The sequence below is a fragment of the Leptosomus discolor genome, chromosome 24 (assembly GCF_034619465.1).
Source record: "Leptosomus discolor isolate bLepDis1 chromosome 24, bLepDis1.hap2, whole genome shotgun sequence".
Classification (NCBI taxonomy): Eukaryota; Metazoa; Chordata; class Aves; order Leptosomiformes; family Leptosomidae; genus Leptosomus; species Leptosomus discolor.
The window spans coordinates 5093805-5111191 of record NC_141414.1 but is presented as its reverse complement, the minus strand read 5'-3'; the positions used below and the strand labels follow the sequence as shown (position 1 = coordinate 5111191).

At 61.1% G+C, this 17387-nt stretch overlaps 2 protein-coding genes and 1 non-coding gene across 3 annotated transcripts; all 3 read left to right on the top strand.

Moving 5' to 3' along the window:
* The first annotated feature begins 1243 nt into the window (after window positions 1-1243).
* On the top strand, window positions 1244-10107 carry EEF2 (eukaryotic translation elongation factor 2). Its single transcript, XM_086477332.1, has 15 exons — window positions 1244-1326; window positions 2103-2317; window positions 3112-3293; window positions 3380-3591; window positions 4431-4609; window positions 4973-5078; window positions 5386-5499; window positions 5693-5831; window positions 6255-6450; window positions 6627-6885; window positions 7211-7318; window positions 7391-7744; window positions 8619-8801; window positions 8888-9020; window positions 9880-10107. The coding sequence occupies exons 1-15, from the start codon at window positions 1324-1326 to the stop codon at window positions 10071-10073; spliced, it is 2577 nt and encodes an 858-aa protein (XP_086333458.1). The 5' UTR covers window positions 1244-1323; the 3' UTR covers window positions 10074-10107.
* On the top strand, window positions 5135-5204 carry LOC147413772 (small nucleolar RNA SNORD37). The gene has a single exon (XR_015184025.1). It is a non-coding gene; the product is annotated as a small nucleolar RNA SNORD37 (small nucleolar RNA).
* A 2116-nt stretch (window positions 10108-12223) lies between the features above and the next one.
* On the top strand, window positions 12224-16813 carry DAPK3 (death associated protein kinase 3). Its single transcript, XM_086477369.1, has 8 exons — window positions 12224-12288; window positions 13883-14243; window positions 14454-14583; window positions 14745-14793; window positions 14950-14976; window positions 15077-15229; window positions 15835-15880; window positions 16104-16813. The coding sequence occupies exons 1-8, from the start codon at window positions 12227-12229 to the stop codon at window positions 16644-16646; spliced, it is 1371 nt and encodes a 456-aa protein (XP_086333495.1). The 5' UTR covers window positions 12224-12226; the 3' UTR covers window positions 16647-16813.
* The last annotated feature ends 574 nt before the right edge of the window (window positions 16814-17387 follow it).

Here is a 17387-nt window from a genome sequence, read left to right as displayed (position 1 = left end):
GTCTGGAGTCCTTTTTCCTCGCCCGTGCGCGTAACCTCCCCTCGGTGCGATCCTAACTCGGGTAATGCTCTTCCCTGCGTAGAGCTTCACCTTCCCGACTTGCTGGGATGAACCGAGGGGAGTTTGGCCTTTCCTGCCCGCGCTGGGTTGGGAGGAATCCTCCCCAAACCGTGCGCGGGGGCTTCCCTGGCACCGGGCAGCCGTTCTGCACCCTCCGGCCCACCATCCCGGGCTCTGCCGGAGCACAAGGAATCCCACCGCGGCCCAGGGAGGAGCGGGGCCGATGGGCTCCCCGGGTGGCCCCCGGGGTCCCAGCCGGAGCCCGGCAGCCCTGGGGGCAGCCACGGCCCCGCGCCCAGCAGCACGGCCCGGGGCTGCAGGCTGAGGCCTCGCTCCCGGGGCAGCACCGTGTGCCCACCGGCACCCCCGGGACGCGGTGCGGGGGGGGGGGGGGGGAGGGGGCGGTGAGGGCACGGCGAGGGCACACGGGGACGCCCCGGTGCCCGAGCTCTGCCGCTGCGTGACAGCCCCGCCGGGTGCGGGGCCCCGCGGGTTCCCTCCGTCCCGGTACCACCGGCCCCGCCGCGCTCCTCCCCGCCCGCGGGGGGCGCTGCAGCGCCGAGGTCGCCTCTGACGCCCGTCCCGGCCGGCGCATGCGCACAACGAGGACCCTGCGGGGCCGGGGCGGGCGGGGGCTGCCGAGCCGCGGCAGTGCCCGACCGGCGATGGCGGGGAGGGGCCGGGCGGGGCCCGACGGTCGCCGGTGCTGGTGCCCGAGCCGGAACCGGACTATGTCCTACCGCCTCTTCCTGGGAGCTGAGGCCCCGGGCTCGCCTGCCGCTCTAGCGGGGCCGGCGGCGGGGGCTTTCACCGGGGGATCCCCGGGGATCCCCGCCCACAGTGGCCGTACCAGTTCCGCTCCCCCGGGCCGGTTCCCACCCGAGTTACCGGCAGCGGGTGGGGAGGACTTTGCCCGCGCTGCGGCCCGGGCAGAGCCATGGCGGGGCGGGGCGGAGCGGTCCCAGCTCCCCCGCAGGCCCCGGTGCAGCCCCGGTGAGCGGCCACGTGGTCCCGCCCCAGCGGAACAGCCCTCCCAACCATAGAGCCTGCCGGCCGCTGCGGGCTAGAGAGGTGCTGAAGCGCATGCGCATTGAGTGCCGGCTGCGCAGGTTCCGCCCCCCGGCCGGCGCCGTCGTATAAGAAGGGGGCGGTTGACGTCAGCGTTCTCTTCCGCCCGCTCTGCGCTCGCCAGCGAGACAGGGCTGTCGCCGCCGCCATTGCTGTAACCCCCCCGCCCCGGAGAATCCACCGCCATCCGCCACCATGGTGAGGCCCCGCGTCCTGCCGCCGTCTCGGGGGGCTGAGCGGGCACCGCTCTCGCCGCGTCGGTGGGGATGGCTGTCCCGGGAGGGCGCGGGGGGCCGGCGGGGGCCTGTCGTGCCGGGCTGGGCCGCTGCTGTGGGGAGAGGGGTGGGGCTGGAAAGCGTGCCGGGGCGGGGGAGGGGACTGTCCCTGGGGAGACTCAGGGTCCTTGCCCGGCGGGTGGGGCTGGGCGGCCCTGGGGGTCTGTGTCAGCCCCTGTAGGGCTCTCCTCTCCCGGTGCCGGGGCTGCCGCCGTCGTGCCGGTGCGGCCCGGTGGCGCTACGCCCGCCCTGCGGGGAGGGGGATCGGCGGTGATGTGGCACCGGGGCGGTGTTGACGCCAAGGACGGGCCTTTGCGGTGGTCGGTGCCTCCCTTATGTAACGCTGCGGCCCGGGCGGGGGCAATGCTACCGGCGCACCGGGCTGTCACCCGCCCGCTGCGGAGGGTTCGGTTTTAAAGGAGGGGGGTTGCCTCAAGGGACCGCTGCCGCGGTTTGTAGGACGCTAAGCCGCAGAGGGAGCGCGCTGGGTGCTGGCCCTCCGGGCCCGGGCCTGTCGGCCTGTCACGCCGGTGTGTGCGGTGCCCTTGCTGTGAGGTGTGTTATAACGCAGGCTGCAGGAATCGGTGTCACCGTGACTATGGCAGGTACTTGTGCCGTTGGTTGGGCTTCCTGGAATTGCCCAAATCGTTTCTACATACCCTGCGTTTTTTTCTCTTCCTCTCCTTCTGACTCTTCAAGGTGAACTTCACAGTAGACCAGATACGGGCCATCATGGACAAAAAGGCCAACATCAGAAACATGTCTGTGATAGCCCACGTTGATCACGGCAAATCAACCTTGACTGATTCTCTGGTATGCAAAGCTGGTATCATTGCCTCTGCCCGTGCGGGGGAGACCCGTTTCACCGACACAAGGAAGGATGAGCAGGAACGGTGCATCACCATCAAATCAACGTGAGTTCCCTCCCTTCAGGCACCTCAGTGCTCCTGCTGCGTGGTCTGTGCTTGGGGAGGCTTTGAGTCCTCCACTGGTTTGATCGTGAGCTGAAAGAAGACGGCATCAGGCTTTCTCTAGTCTAGTTCAAGAGCTCAGCTCTTGCTCCTGGGGATTGCTTAAATGAAAGAGCGAGCATTGATCAGCTTCTGGGGAATTGTGAAGCACTACCTGGCAGGAGAGAGATGCGCAGTGGGAGCTTCAGCCTTCTGCTTCAGCACTGGGACTGTTGGACGTGGCTGGTGGCCGCTGGAGTCCCGTGGATGCGGTGCTGAGACTGTCTGGGGAGTGTCTCTGGCGATGTACCTGGCGGCTGTGTCACCATGGGCGGCCTGAGGACCCTGAGGGGGATGAAAAGAGATTAAAAAGAGGCCTAGTAGAGAAAAAAACAACTGATAAATCATGGCTTGGAAGAAATGGAACCATCTTTGGCACTTTAAATTGCATGGAGTCAGGAGGGGTTATGATTTCAGGAGGGGTTATGATTTCAGGAGGGGTTATGATTTCAGGAGGGGTTATGATTTCAGGAGGGGTTATGATTTCAGGAGGGGTTATGATTTCAGGAGGGGAGCATAGGAAGGACAGATTTTAGCCTATGCTCCTGGTTCTCTTCCCCGCTGGCCTCCCAGGAACACAAGTCAGGAAATCCTTAAGCTCAGGCACAGCCGTTTGTGTGGGATAAAAGGCTGTTTCTAAGCATTGGGGAGGGGTAATGTGTCAGATAATAATTTTAATAGTTTTTCTTTTATTTTAGAGCTATTTCCCTCTTTTATGAGCTCTCTGAAAATGATTTGGCCTTCATCAAGCAGAGCAAGGATGGTTCTGGTTTCTTGATCAACCTGATTGACTCTCCTGGGCACGTGGACTTCTCTTCAGAGGTCACTGCTGCTCTTCGTGTCACTGATGGTGCCCTGGTTGTTGTAGACTGTGTCTCTGGTAAGGTTTTCTGCAGCTGTATGCAACTGGAGTGTGTGTTGGGTGAGCTTGAAGATGAGGATAATTAATTCCCCTGTGTTGGACAGGCGTGTGCGTGCAGACAGAGACTGTGCTGCGTCAGGCCATTGCCGAGAGGATCAAGCCTGTGCTGATGATGAACAAGATGGACCGAGCGCTGCTGGAGCTGCAGCTGGAGCCAGAAGAGCTGTACCAGACCTTCCAGCGCATCGTGGAAAACGTGAACGTCATTATCTCCACGTATGGAGAAGGAGAAAGTGGCCCCATGGGAAATATCATGGTAGGTGGGAGGCTGCGGAGGCTGCGTTCGAAATAATCCCCTTTAGTGAGAGGCAGCAGTTGTCTCCGTAGTCGTTCTTTCCTATTTCAAGTGGAGAAGTGAGAGGAGAAGGACAAAATGCCAGTACTACCCAGGCTTGCGTTGGTTTGGGGCTCTGGCAAGCCGTCCTCTGAAATCTGTTGGTTCAAGGCTCGAGCAAATAAAGACTGCGAATACAGGAAAGTATTTTCTCTCTTTACCGAGGGTGCCCTTGTTTTGTAGGACACCTTCTTGCCCACGTCACATCTGTGATGTCGGGTGACGTGAGATCCTAGGCTCCTACGCAGCATCCCTCCCCCGGCCATCTCCTGAAATGGAAGGGAAGGCCAGTAGGTGTTTGCCAGTCCTGTGCTCCCAGCACCGCTCCCCGCTGGGTCCCTGGGTAGCGAGCGGGGCTGTCGGAGAAGCTTGTGCTTTGTTCCCCCCCCCGTTGAGCGCTCTCCTGCATGCTGCAGGTTTTCCTGCGTGGCTGATCCTCCCCGTGAAGGACAGGTTCTTACCTGCACGCACCTCTAAGCCGTTGCTGAGCTGTCTGAGTCCGTAGCTGTCGGAGGTGGTGAAAAACCCACCTAGTTCTGCAGTATGAAGCTAAAATGGCGGGTGTGGGCCGGGCTGTCCCCACAACTTGGAGATGGCTGCTGTCACCGACCTGCTCGAGGGTCCCATAGTCCTGAAGCTCCGTCTTCACACTGTTCTTGTACTTGAGAGTTGTTTGGGACTGAGTAAGCTGTGATGCTCCGTGGCTGCAAGAGCTGGGGCTGCTCCTCTGTAACCCAGCTGTCCTGTCTGTTCCCTCTCAGATCGATCCAGTGCTCGGCACCGTCGGCTTTGGTTCTGGCCTGCATGGCTGGGCTTTCACCCTGAAACAGTTCGCTGAAATGTACGTTGCGAAGTTCGCTGCCAAGGGTGATGCCCAGCTGAATCCATCGGAGCGTGCCAAGAAAGTAGAAGACATGATGAAGAAACTGTGGGGAGACAGGTGAGGAGTCGCGGTGGCTGGTGTTCATGCCGGGCTGGCTCTGTGGGGCTGCGGCCTGGCGCTGTGGAAAATGGGTGAGGAGGGAGGATGTGGTCGTGCCTGCTTACAGCCTCGGTGGCTTGGTCCGTGTGCCAGCAAAAGAGCTGTTGCCCATAAAATCTTTTGCAGAAACAGATAAATGGGGAGGGGGCGGTGAGTGGGCAACGTGAGTTAAACGCATTGTGGTGGGCTCTGAAAGCCTTGGAGTGATGGGGGAGAGTATGAAGATGGTTCTCACCAGCAGCTCTTGCCTCTGGCCTGAGCAAGCAGAACAAGCTGTTGTAGCTGAGCATTGGTATGTGTCTGACTTGATTCTTTCTCCAGATATTTTGATCCGGCCACTGGCAAGTTCAGCAAATCTGCTACGAGCCCGGATGGAAAGAAACTGCCCAGGACCTTCTGCCAGCTGATCCTTGACCCCATCTTCAAGGTGAGTTCCTTAGTGTTGAGCCCTTGCTGGTGCCTTATGCTTTGGTTCAGTTCCAGTGGGTGATGATGGAAAATTTCTTCACTTTGACCTGACTTGTCTTGATTGAAGAAATTCAAATATCTGACACCTCTAGTTACCCTGAGCGGGCAGGGAAGCTGCTGGCAGGTACTGCGCAGGCCAGGGTGAGCCTCCAAGTGGGTTCAGCCGAGTGATGAGCGAGAACAGAGATTCTCTTCAGAGGCACTTGTGCTGCTGCTTCAAACTGGGTCACCGGCGGCGGCGTTCATGACTGCTGCTGCTGTTCCAGGTTTTTGATGCCATCATGAACTTCAAGAAAGAGGAGGCGGCTAAACTGATTGAGAAACTGGACATCAAACTTGACAGCGAAGATAAGGACAAGGAGGGCAAACCCCTGCTGAAGGTGAGATTGGGCTGAATCATCTGCGGGGGAGGAGACAGGTAGTTGTGCTGCTCCGCCTACGTCGTTTATGAAGCAGCTACACCCCCTGCTTGGGTGGGAAGGTGCTGTTGGCAGGTTGGGGAAGCGAGGGGAGAGGTTAACTGCCAGGTCGTGACGGATCCGACGGGGTCTTACTCCTCCGATCTCTGCTCAGGCCGTGATGAGGCGGTGGCTGCCTGCCGGAGATGCCCTGCTGCAGATGATCACCATTCACCTGCCTTCTCCCGTCACAGCCCAGAAGTACCGCTGTGAGCTGCTCTACGAGGGACCCCCTGATGATGAAGCTGCCATAGGTAGGATGAGCCACTGCTTTGCTGCCAGACTTCTCTCCCCATAAGTGCTCGGTGCTCCAACGTGCTCGTAGCCATCTTGTCCTCTCGAGTACGCAGATCGGTAATTCTTGAGTTTCTAGATTTTTCTAGTACGGACCAAACAAGCCTACGAGCTTTCCTCTGGAGGACTGAGCTACTGAAGTAGCTGGAGAGTAGCCAGGGTGTGTGGCGAAGGCTGAGGCTGAGCCTCTGTTCATTTAAAAGACCAGCAGCAGGATCTTTCTGTCTGGTTGGGCTGGCCAGCCGTCGGAACAGAAGTCCCCAGGCTGGGACAGTAGTGGGTGCAGGTCTCGTGTTGGGATTCGGGGGTGGGTAGGACCCAGGGCCCGTACCCCAATGTGAGAAGTGGTACTGAACTAAGCTGATCTCTCTCCCTCCTCCCAGGTATTAAGAACTGTGACCCCAAAGGCCCCCTGATGATGTACATCTCTAAAATGGTGCCAACCTCTGACAAGGGACGTTTCTACGCTTTTGGACGTGTCTTCTCTGGTCTCGTCTCGACTGGCTTGAAAGTCAGGATCATGGGACCAAACTACACACCTGGCAAGAAGGAGGATCTGTACCTGAAGCCAATTCAAAGGTCAGTCCTGGCTGGGGTGTGCTCTGGGGTTCAGGTGGGTGGTTCTGGTGCCGTCCTGGGTCTCCTCTGCTCTCTGAGGCCAGGGAAGGTGCTTGGCTGTGGACTTCAACTCCACGATGCCGCCTGCTGGGACCTCCTCTTCCAGACTCCAGTAAAACAACTTTCTCATTCACCAGGACCATTCTCATGATGGGCCGCTACGTTGAACCCATCGAGGACGTGCCTTGTGGAAACATTGTCGGTCTGGTTGGTGTCGACCAGTTCCTTGTGAAGACTGGAACCATCACCACCTTCGAGCACGCTCACAACATGAGAGTCATGAAGTTCAGCGTCAGCCCTGTCGTGCGCGTGGCTGTGGAAGCCAAGAACCCGGCTGACCTGCCCAAGCTCGTGGAGGGACTGAAGCGTCTTGCCAAGTCTGACCCTATGGTGCAGGTGAATACCCGAAGTGGTTTTGGGGACAGGAGAAACCCTGGTCCCGCTGGCACAGGAGGCTGCTTGCTTTTAATCGTGGTTGTACTGGGGGTGCTGGCAGGAAAGTCTTGAGTATTGATCCCAGCCCTACCAGAGTGGGAAGGAATGGTGCGTTTCACCTTGGGCTGGGTGCTCAGTTGTCCCCAGAGCAGTGGGAAGAGCACCTAAAAGCAGCTCTACGAGTCAAAGATGGAGATCAGAGACGATCACTAGTATTTTTATGTGGGAGAGCTTTCGTTGTGTGGCAGTCAAAAAGCCTCACCTGCCCTGTAAATGGTCTTTTCAGTGCATCATCGAGGAGTCTGGGGAGCACATCATCGCTGGTGCCGGGGAGCTGCACCTGGAGATCTGCCTGAAGGATCTCGAAGAGGACCACGCCTGCATTCCTATTAAGGTAGGGGGGCTCTGAGCGGGTGTTGGGGGAGCTGGGGTTTGGTTGGTGGCTCACTGCTCTCTGTCCCGGCAGAAATCGGATCCTGTTGTGTCCTACCGTGAGACGGTCAGCGAGGAATCCAACGTGATGTGCCTTTCCAAGTCCCCCAACAAACACAACAGGCTCTACATGAAGGCTCGGCCCTTCCCAGATGGTTTGGCTGAAGACATCGACAAGGGCGAGGTCTCGGCTCGTCAGGAGCTGAAGCAGCGAGCTCGCTACTTGGCTGAGAAGTACGAGTGGGATGTCACCGAAGCCAGGAAAATCTGGTGCTTCGGTCCCGACGGCACCGGCCCCAACATCCTGACCGACATCACCAAGGGAGTGCAGTACCTGAACGAGATCAAGGACAGCGTGGTGGCCGGCTTCCAGTGGGCGACAAAGGAGGTAGGGGCAGGGCTGGGATCGCGCTGGGGCAAGTGGCGTCAGGAATGCTCTCGCACACGTTTCTTTTCGGAGAAATTTTGGAAAACCGGTCCTGTACGGTGCAACACGTTTATAATTCAGAGCTGTCTTTTAGGATAAACGAAACTCGATGAGAGCTGGGGTGCAGATGTCACATAAGCTTAGACACACACACCCCCCAACCTCAAGACAAAACATTTTCTCCCAGGGCTGCAGAGAAATTAATCATGGCAGCGCGTGCTTAAAATTCTGAAAAGCTTTTCCGAAAGCCAAACGCAGCAGCAGGGACAGGAGCTATTAAGGGGAGTAACACAGTTGGCATCAAAAGACAGTGAAAAATACTCAGAGAGCCTCAGCAAGGATCGGGTCTTGTTTCCTGATTATTTTTTCAGGACTAGACAGGAGATGACTCGAAAATAACAAGTTTACAGGTAGACTGGGAACAGCAACAGGAGAGTGTGGGGGTTTTTTTTTCCCGTTAACATTGCTTTTTGTGAAATTAGTTTCTGTTGGAAGATCCCTGCCAACAGCTTTTTATTCTTGGTCCCAGTATTGTGGAAAAACTACTTTTTCCTGGCCAAATACTTGGGTTGCAGCAGCATCAATGTGTGTCGGCGCTTCTGCTGCTGGCGTGAGCCTCGGAGCCGTCACATGAAGATACGAGTGAATGGTTTGGGTGCAGCCCCTGTGGAGCTGCAGTGGTGGCTCGGGGGCAGGAGTAGCTGGTTCTTGAGTCCTGGGCAAGGAGGATGACCTGCTGGATGGCTCCTCGGTGGGCCAAGTGGGCTCTTGTGGTTAGGGAGCCCCCGCTGTCCCCTGACGTGGCGTTGGCTGACCCCCTGCTCCCCTTTTCCAGGGAGTCCTGTGCGAGGAGAACATGCGTGGCGTGCGTTTCGACGTGCACGATGTCACCCTGCACGCCGACGCCATCCACCGCGGGGGCGGGCAGATCATTCCCACCGCCAGGAGATGCCTGTACGCCTGCGTGCTCACCGCTCAGCCCAGGCTCATGGAACCCATCTACCTGGTGGAGATCCAGGTGAGGAACCTCTGCTCAGCCCAGAAGATCCCGGGCAAAGCAGCAGCGAGCGGGTGGTGCGCGGTCCTGACGCCTCTCTCTTGCAGTGCCCGGAGCAGGTGGTGGGTGGCATCTACGGGGTGCTGAACAGGAAGCGTGGCCACGTGTTTGAGGAGACCCAAGTGGCCGGCACCCCCATGTTCGTGGTCAAGGCCTACCTGCCTGTCAACGAGTCCTTCGGTGAGTGGCTGGGCCTGGGCCCGTGGTGGCTCCCGGGAGCTCGATACCGACCCCAGGAGGGAGCGCGGGAGGGTGTTTGTGTCCAGCTGTCTGACCACAAGGACTTGTAGAGTTGTTGAGGTTGGAAAAGACCCTTAGGATCAAGTCTCACCGTAAACCCAATGCTGCCAAGGCCAGCACTGAGCCGTGTCCCCAAGTGCCATGTCTGTGTCCTTTAAACACCTCTGCAGTGGTGACTCCACTGCTTGACCAGGGCAGCCGGTGCCTGACAGCCCTTTCCATGAAGATGTTTTTTTTCTCATGTCCGATCTAAACCTCCCCTGGTGCAACTTGAGGTGGTTCCCTCTTGTCCTGTCACTTGGGAAACCAACATCACAGGATGGTTTGGGCTGGAGGGGACCTTTTACCGCTCACCTAGAGCAGCCCCTGGCAGCGAGCAGGGACATCTTCAGCTCCATCAGGTTGCTCAGAGCCCTGTTCAACCTGACCTTGAATGTTCCCAGGGATGGGGCATCGACCACCTCTCTGGGCACCCTGTGCCAGGGTTTCACCACCCTCAGCCTAACAAATTTGTTCCTCACATCCAGTCAAAATCTCTCCTCTTGATCTAAAACCATTACCCCTCATCACTACATGTCCATCTGAGCACTTGAAGCACTGAGAGGCTGCCTGAGGGCTCCCCAGAGCCTTCTCCTCCCACCCCAACTGTCCCTCATGTCGGAGGTGCGCTGTGGTTGGCATCTCTTAAGTTTTTGGGTTCCTTTGCTCCAGGGTGGTGACCCAGCGCGTGGGTTCTGCCAGCGGTGACCCCCAACCACGTCCCTTCCACCTCACACCCCCTCTCTCTTCTTCCTCCCAGGTTTCACAGCGGATTTGAGGTCCAACACGGGGGGCCAAGCCTTCCCCCAGTGCGTCTTCGATCACTGGCAGATCCTGCCCGGGGATCCCTTCGACAGCGCCAGCCGACCCTGCCAAGTGGTGGCTGAGACCCGCAAGCGCAAAGGGCTGAAGGAAGGCATCCCCGCCCTCGACAACTTCCTCGACAAACTCTAATTAAACTCGTTGGACTCTTTAAGAAAGGGGGAGGGGGTGGGGGGGGTGGGGGAGAAAAAAAATTAATTAATTAGCGTTAACGCCCGTGTGAAGGGGTAGACGCCCGTGACCACCATCTCTTTGCGTTGTTAATTGGTTTCATAGAGATTTGAGACTTTGAGGAGAAAACACCACCACCACCAACAAAAAAAAAAAAGCCTTATAGGTTTCTGTGTTGCACATGACTCATCTTTGCCATTGTAACTAAAACATTTCCACTAGATTTTGCCCAATTCTGTATTTATTGGACTCGCAAGTGTTTCTGCAGAAGGGCCGGGGGAGGTTTCTCCCCCAACATGAGGAAGGAAAGGGGCGGGGGGGGGGGAGGAGGGAGAGGGGACATGCCCGTCTGCAGTGTGACTGTCGTGACCATCGCCGCCTGTATTAGTGCCACTGGAATTAATAAAATTGGATAATGGTGAAAAACGCGCTTTTCGGTGCTTTTCGCCCGCGGGGAAGGGGGGCGCCCCCTGGCGGGCGGGAGGACCTGGCGGAGGAACAGCGCTGCGGGTGGGCGGGGCCACATCAGCGCGGCGCCGCCCACCCTTGGCTCCGCCCACCCCCCCCTCGCCGTGCGACGCCCCGGCGGGGGCGTCGCACGGCGAGGGGGGGTGGGCGGAGCCAAGGGTGGGCGGAGCCGGCAGCTGTGGTGGAATGCGGCGGCGGCGACGCGGGCGGCGGCGGCTCAGGTTGGGGGGGGGGGGAGGGCGGGGGGAGGGGCTGTGGGGCTGGAGTTGGGGGGTGGGGAAGGGGTTTTGGGGGGCCTGAGGGGGGCGGGAGAGGGGGAGGATGGGGCTGGGAGGGGGGATTTGCGGCCTGTGGGGCAGGGAGGGGCTGTGGGTGGGGGGAGAGGTTGCGGCCTGTGGGGCTGGGAGGGGCTGCGGGGGTGGGGGATTGGGGGGCCGTGGATTTAGGGGTTAGGGGGCAGGGAGGGGCTGTGGGGGTGGGGGATTGGGGGGCCGTGGAATTAGGGGTTAGGGGGCAGGGAGGGGCTGTGGGGGTGGGGGATTGGGGGGCCGTGGAATTAGGGGTTAGGGGGCAGGGAGGGGCTGTGGGTGTGGGGGATTGGGGGGCCGTGGAATTAGGGGTTAGGGGGCAGGGAGGGGCTGTGGGGGTGGGGGATTGGGGGGCCGTGGAATTAGGGGTTAGGGGGCAGGGAGGGGCTGTGGGGGTGGGGGATTGGGGGGCCGTGGATTTAGGGGTTATGGGGCAGGGAGGGGCTGTGGGTGTGGGGGATTGGGGGGCCGTGGAATTAGGGGTTATGGGGCAGGGAGGGGCTGTGGGTGTGGGGGATTGGGGGGCCGTGGAATTAGGGTTTATGAGGCAGGGAGGGGCTGTGGATGTGGGGGATTGGGGGGCCGTGGAATTAGGGGTTATGGGGCAGGAAGGGGCTGTGGGGTAGCAGGATGGGGGTGTGGGGGTTATAGGGTAGGGAGAGGCTGTGGGGGCTCAGGGGGATGCTGTGGAATTAGGGGTTATGGGGCAGGGTAGGACTGTGGGGGGTCAGGATGTGGGGGTGGGTGTGGGGTTTATGGGGCAGGGAGTGGCCGTGGGAAATTGGGATGGGGGGGCTGTGGGTGTCGGGCAGCAAGGGGCAGTGGGGGCTGGGGCGGTGCTGGCTGGCGGCAGTGGGGTGCTGCTGTCCAGGTTGGGGGGTTTCTCCCCCACAGCCGGGTGTCGCTGGCTGCAGTGAGAAGAGATTTGGGATTGAGCATGGCCCACACCCACGGGGCTCACGCAGCCACCACCCCTAATTCCCTCCTCCATCCCCACTGCGGCCAGGGCGGGCAGGGGGTTCCCACAGGCCTTGGGGTGTGATAAGCCGGGGGGGGGGGGCATCCCTGGGACAAATCTGTGGCCCATCAGCGTGGCGTGGGGCTGGGCTGCTCTGGGGCTCCCTTCCCTCCTGTCCCCCTGCGGGGTCAGGGTCCTCATGCCGCGTCCTGGCCCCCAGCTGCCCCAGCAGGTCCGTTACTGGTGTCGCCGTGCGGCTCCCGGGGCATAAACCCCCTTTTCTGGTGCCGCAGGTGCTGATCCCCGGCTGCTCCCCGGCGTCCCCCTCCGCTCCGCTCGCAGGGTTGGGGCGCCTTCAGCTCCGCGAGGGCCCCGCAGCCATGTCCACCTTCCGGCAGGAGAGCGTGGAGGACTTCTACGAGATGGGGGAAGAGCTGGGCAGGTGAGTGACCTCCCGCCGTGCTCGGGGAGGGGGCTGCCATGGCTGCACCCCCCTGCCCGAGCACCGAGCTGGGAGCTTCACTTGGCTTCTGCAGCCCTCATGGTGTCCCCGTGCTGGTGGCATCCCCTGTGCCGTGGGTCTGGGGGCTGTGCTGAGAGCCGGGCACCTCTAGCAGCTATATATTAAAGAAAAAAATCTTTAATTAACGTTAAACTCCCCCCTGTGCCTGGGCAGGCCTGGCAGCTCCCTGCAGAGCTCCCGTCCTGTCTGGGTTTGGCCAGGGCTGCCGGGCTGGTGGCTTCTGGCCCTTCTCGGTCGCTGCCACCTGGCTCTGCGCCCGCGGGACAGATCTGGGGGTGAATCACTGCACGGAAACGGGATTTAATCATCTGGGATGTAAAGGGGGGGGCCATGGGCTGGGCTGGGATCTTCCAGCCCTGCCTCGGCCACGCCAGCCCCGGGTACCGGGACTTGGGGTCTGCCACAACCGTGGCTGCCTGGGCACGGGGGCTCCCTGGGGGTGCTCGTTCTCGGGCACTGGGAAATAATTGTGCAGCGGAAACATTTTGGGTGGCTTTAGCATATTTTTTTGTTAAAAGGTGGGGAGATTCCAGGGGCTTGCTCCCGGGTCCCCTTCCCCTCCGGGGCTGGGCTGTAGCTGCGGTCTGGTGTGAGCCGTGGGGATGGATGTGGTGCCCAGAGGCCGGATCCCACCCGGGCGAGGCTGGTCCGTGCCCCGGCGGTGGCTGTGGGCGGCCCCAGCCACGATCCAGGGACACGGGAAGGAGTCTTGGGTCTGGGCGCGTGCAGGGGCCGGTGACGGAGGCCGGTGACGGGGACCACACGTCACCGCGTGCTGGCGGGGATGGCCAATGGCCAAGGCAGCGGGGAGGGGACGTGGGACGGATCCTGTCCTCGCGGGGAAGCTGCTGGGGGGCCCTCGTGCATCCCGGCAGAGGGGCTGTGGGGGGCTCGGCCAGGGTGGGGAGAGACAAGGGCCGGGATCCTGCCGTGGCAGGGATGCTGGTGTCGGCAGGACCCGGCTCCTTGAAGGACCTGTGGATGTCTGGAGCCCCGCGTCCCCCTGGCCCCTGACCCAGGAGTGCTTTGAACTGTTGGTTGCTCTTATTTCAGGTGTTTCCCACCCCTCACTTTCCCCATCGGAGCTTTCTGGTCCCCTGGGACTGCTGGGTTCTGGGGTTCGCTCCTGGGAGCAGCCCGGGGGCTCCTGGCTGGAAATGGGGGCCGATGGGCATCTCCCACCCTGGGCAGTCACAGCAGCACCCAAACAGCCCGGGGAGGGTCTGCAGCTGCTGTATCCCTGGGAGGAATTTCCTTCCTCCATCCCGGGCAGCTGCTGGGTTTTCCACGCCTGCTCCGGCAGTGCCAGGGTGTGTGAACCCCGGGAGCCAGCGGGCATCATCGGCTGCGTGTGGGAGGACCCCGATTCCCGACAGACCCCGGGGAAACCGCGTGTCCTCCTGCGCAGCGCGGCGTCCCCCGTCCTCGTGCCGGTGCTGACCCCGCTGCCGGGCACACGCCGGCACGTACGAGGCAGGAGATCCTCTCCTCACGCCCTCCCCGCGTCTTGCAGCGGCCAGTTTGCCATTGTACGGAAGTGCCGGGAGAGGAAAACAGGTCTGGAATATGCCGCCAAATTCATCAAGAAGCGCCGGCTGTCGTCCAGCCGTCGGGGCGTGAGCCGGGAGGAGATCGAGAGGGAGGTGGACATCTTGCGGGAGATCCAGCACCCCAACATCATCACGCTGCACGACATCTTCGAGAACAAGACGGACGTGGTGCTGATCCTGGAGCTGGTCTCGGGCGGCGAGCTCTTTGATTTCCTGGCTGAGAAGGAGTCCCTGACGGAGGAGGAGGCCACCCAGTTCCTCAAGCAGATCCTGGATGGGGTGCACTACCTGCACTCCAAGCGCATCGCTCACTTCGACTTGAAGGTGAGGTCTGGGAGGTGCGAACGCCCCGTGCTCGGCAGGTGGGGAGTGGGGACGAGCAGCCAGGCTCCTGCAGAGCGCTCGGGCTGGCTCTGGGATCTCTCCCTGCTTGAGACGTGTGTCCTCTCCTCCGGGGAGAGGTGCCCAGCGCAGCACAAGGCTCCCGCGGGGCGAGCGTGTGGGGGTAAACACCAGCTCCGCTCCCCCCCGCAGCCGGAGAATATCATGCTGCTGGACAAGAACGTGCCAAACCCTCGCATCAAACTCATCGACTTCGGGATCGCCCACAAGATTGAAGCTGGGAATGAATTCAAGAACATATTTGGGACCCCGGAGTTTGTAGGTGAGACCCGGCTCGTGCTGTTCCTGTGGGGCTCCTCTGGGCTCTCAGAGTTTTGGCTGGATCCCAGAGATCCAGGCTGGGCAGCTGCTGGGGTGTGTCCGTGGGAACATGCTTCTTTCCCCCCGAATAAGCCTTGTTGTCTCTCCTCTTTCCTTCTAAAGCCCCAGAAATTGTGAACTATGAACCCCTGGGGCTGGAGGCCGACATGTGGTGAGTGAGTCCCCTCCCAAGCACCTTCCAGTGCACCAGTGGCCGGTCCCTGGGACAAGGCTCGTGCTGGCGTGGCTGCCCTCTCGCTGAAAGTGCAGGGAGAGGGGCCCAGCGGCGCTCCGTGGGGCTTCAGTCTCGTCTTCCTCTCTCTTCCAGGAGCATCGGGGTCATCACTTACATCCTGTGAGTATAAGGGGAGTCTGGGGGAGACGGGCACTGCAGGGTGAGTCCCCCCTCTCGGGCTGTCGCCTTTTTGGGGTGTCACAACCCGCTTTCGCCGCAGGCTGAGCGGAGCCTCCCCCTTCCTGGGGGAAACGAAGCAGGAGACCCTGACCAACATATCTGCTGTCAACTACGACTTCGACGAGGAGTATTTCAGCAACACCAGCGAGCTGGCCAAGGACTTCATCCGCCGCTTGCTCGTCAAGGACCCCAAGTGAGAGACGGGGAGAGGAGCTGGGGATTATTACCCTGGGAGAGGGGACGGTCCCTCCTGCCCGACCCTCCGCAGCTCCCACATCTTGTCACACCAGGGTTGAGCTCTGAGCTCGCCGGCTGCCAGCCCATCCTTTGCCCATCCCTGTTGTGCTGCTTGTTTATAAATCCCCTTTATCCCTCCGTTTCCCTCCTGCTGCTTCTAGGATTTGGTGTTGCGAAACATCAGGCATGGGGTGAATCCTGGGATCCCCTTGAGGGTGCAGCAGCTCAGCTGAAAAGGAGGGAACGGGGTTTGGAAGGGTTCAAGGGCTGACCTGACCACCCAGGACCTTGGGCTGGGGAGGGAGCGGTGGTGCTGCATGACTGGACCACGGTCGGGAGGTTCCTGCGGGCTCTTCTGCGGGTATTTGCTCTTGGGGGGCTGGCTGAGGGCATGGGAGCTGGATGCGGCCCCTGTCTGGGGTGGCCCCTGAGTCCAGTGAGTTTGTCAGGGCTCATCCGTGGCCCAGAGGTGACAGGATCCGAGCTGCTTTTCCAGCACTCGAACAGGGAAGGAGGCAGCAGAGCCTCTGCCCCTCCATCGCAGCCTTGTTGTCGTTGCAGGAAGCGGATGACTATCGCCCAAAGCCTGGAACACCCTTGGATTAAGGTGAGAAGTTAAAGAAGGGGCATTTTTTGGGTGTCAAACCCCCAAGAGGGTGGGGGTGGATGCTGCTGCGCCGGCAGCTCTCCACCGCTCTTCCAGCCCCCAGCTGGGGATGGTTTGGTGCCGCCGGTGGCCGCGCAGCCAGGGGACCGTGGGTGGGTGCCGAAGCCATCCGGCTCCCGCTGTCCCAGCTGCGCCCCACGCCTGCGGCCGTCCCTCTCCGCAGGTCATCAAGAGGAGGAACGTCCGCAACGAAGACAACTGCAAGAAGCCCGAGCGCCGCCGGCTGAAGACCACGCGCCTGAAGGAGTACACCATCAAGTCCCACTCCAGCATGCCTCCAAACAACACGTACATCAACTTTGAGCGCTTCTCCAAGGTCATGGAGGAGGTGGCTGCAGCCGAGGAGAGCCTCCGAGAGCTGGAGAGGAACAAGAAGTCCTTCCGGGAGGACATCGAGGCCCTGCTGTCCATCTACGAGGAGAAGGAGTCGTGGTACAAAGAGGAGAACGAGAGCATCAGCCAGGACCTCCGCCAGATCCGGCAGGAGCTGCAGAAGACGGAGGCCATGAAGAAGCAGGCGCAGGAGGAGACCAAGAGCGTGGTGCAGGCGGCCAACGGCCTCAAGAGGCGTTACCGAAAGCTGGAGAACCACTACGAGGCGTTGGCCAAGCAGGTGGCTTCGGAGATGAAGTTTGTCCAGGAGCTGGTGTGGTCCATCGAGCGGGAGAAGCTGCAGAGCAGCGAGGGAGACGGCAGCATCCGCTAGCTCGGCCGGTGCCGGCGTCGGCTGCCCTCGGGCTGAGGTGGGGGTCGCCCTTCCCTAGTCCCCCCGCTCCGTGCTGAAGGGCCCTGGGTGGCTCTGCCCCTTGCTCCCGAGGAGCTGGTCCACCGACAGCCTTCGGCAAATGTCCCCAGGCTCTGCTGGGCTCGCGGTGGTGTGCTGGGGGCTTGCACCTCCCTGGAGATCCCCGCCTCAGGGGGGGGCTTCGGTTGTGCTCCGCTGGGTTTTGGCTTCCTGCGTGCGGCTCTTGCTTGGCTTGCCGTCCGCGTGCTCCCCCCGCCCCAACTGCTCCCCCCCCGTCACAGCCGCGGTGCTTAGGGACCGGTGCTCCCCATCCCACCCCAGGGCCTGGGTCTCGGAGTGCCCTGCCTGGGGTGGGTCTTGGTGGGGAGACCCCTCCTCTAAAACCTGGCGGCAGCTCAGCATCTGCCACGCGTGAGCCGTGAGCGAGGACTAATTCCTGGGTGGCCCAAGGTGCCGCAACCCCACGGGTGACCCCAGCCGTCCCCCATTCCCCCCGGGGCATCGCATCCCCCTGCCCCAGCCCTCAGTCCCACCGGGTGCTCCCCCTTTTAACGAAATAAAGGTTTCCATGCACCGGGGCGGCCGCCTTGGCTCCTGCCGTGGGAGGATGGGTGGTGGGAAGGGGGTGAGGACACGCCAGGGGGGCGACAGCTCCTCTGCTGTGCCCCCAGTTGGTGTTTGCACTCTCGTCCCAGTGGGATT

What these genes read in the sequence shown, in the direction of transcription:
- EEF2 (XM_086477332.1), top strand. An exon ending in TGCATCACCATCAAATCAAC is followed by an intron (nt 2,318 to 3,111) that starts GTGAGTTCCCTC and finishes CTTTTATTTTAG; the next exon opens with AGCTATTTCCCTCTTTTATG. An exon ending in TGATGATGAAGCTGCCATAG is followed by an intron (nt 5,832 to 6,254) that starts GTAGGATGAGCC and finishes CCCTCCTCCCAG; the next exon opens with GTATTAAGAACTGTGACCCC.
- DAPK3 (XM_086477369.1), top strand. Translation starts at nt 12,227, where the DNA reads ATGTCCACCTTCCGGCAGGAGAGCGTGGAGGACTTCTACGAGATGGGG. An exon ending in ATGGGGGAAGAGCTGGGCAG is followed by an intron (nt 12,289 to 13,882) that starts GTGAGTGACCTC and finishes CGCGTCTTGCAG; the next exon opens with CGGCCAGTTTGCCATTGTAC. An exon ending in GGGCTGGAGGCCGACATGTG is followed by an intron (nt 14,794 to 14,949) that starts GTGAGTGAGTCC and finishes TCTCTCTTCCAG; the next exon opens with GAGCATCGGGGTCATCACTT.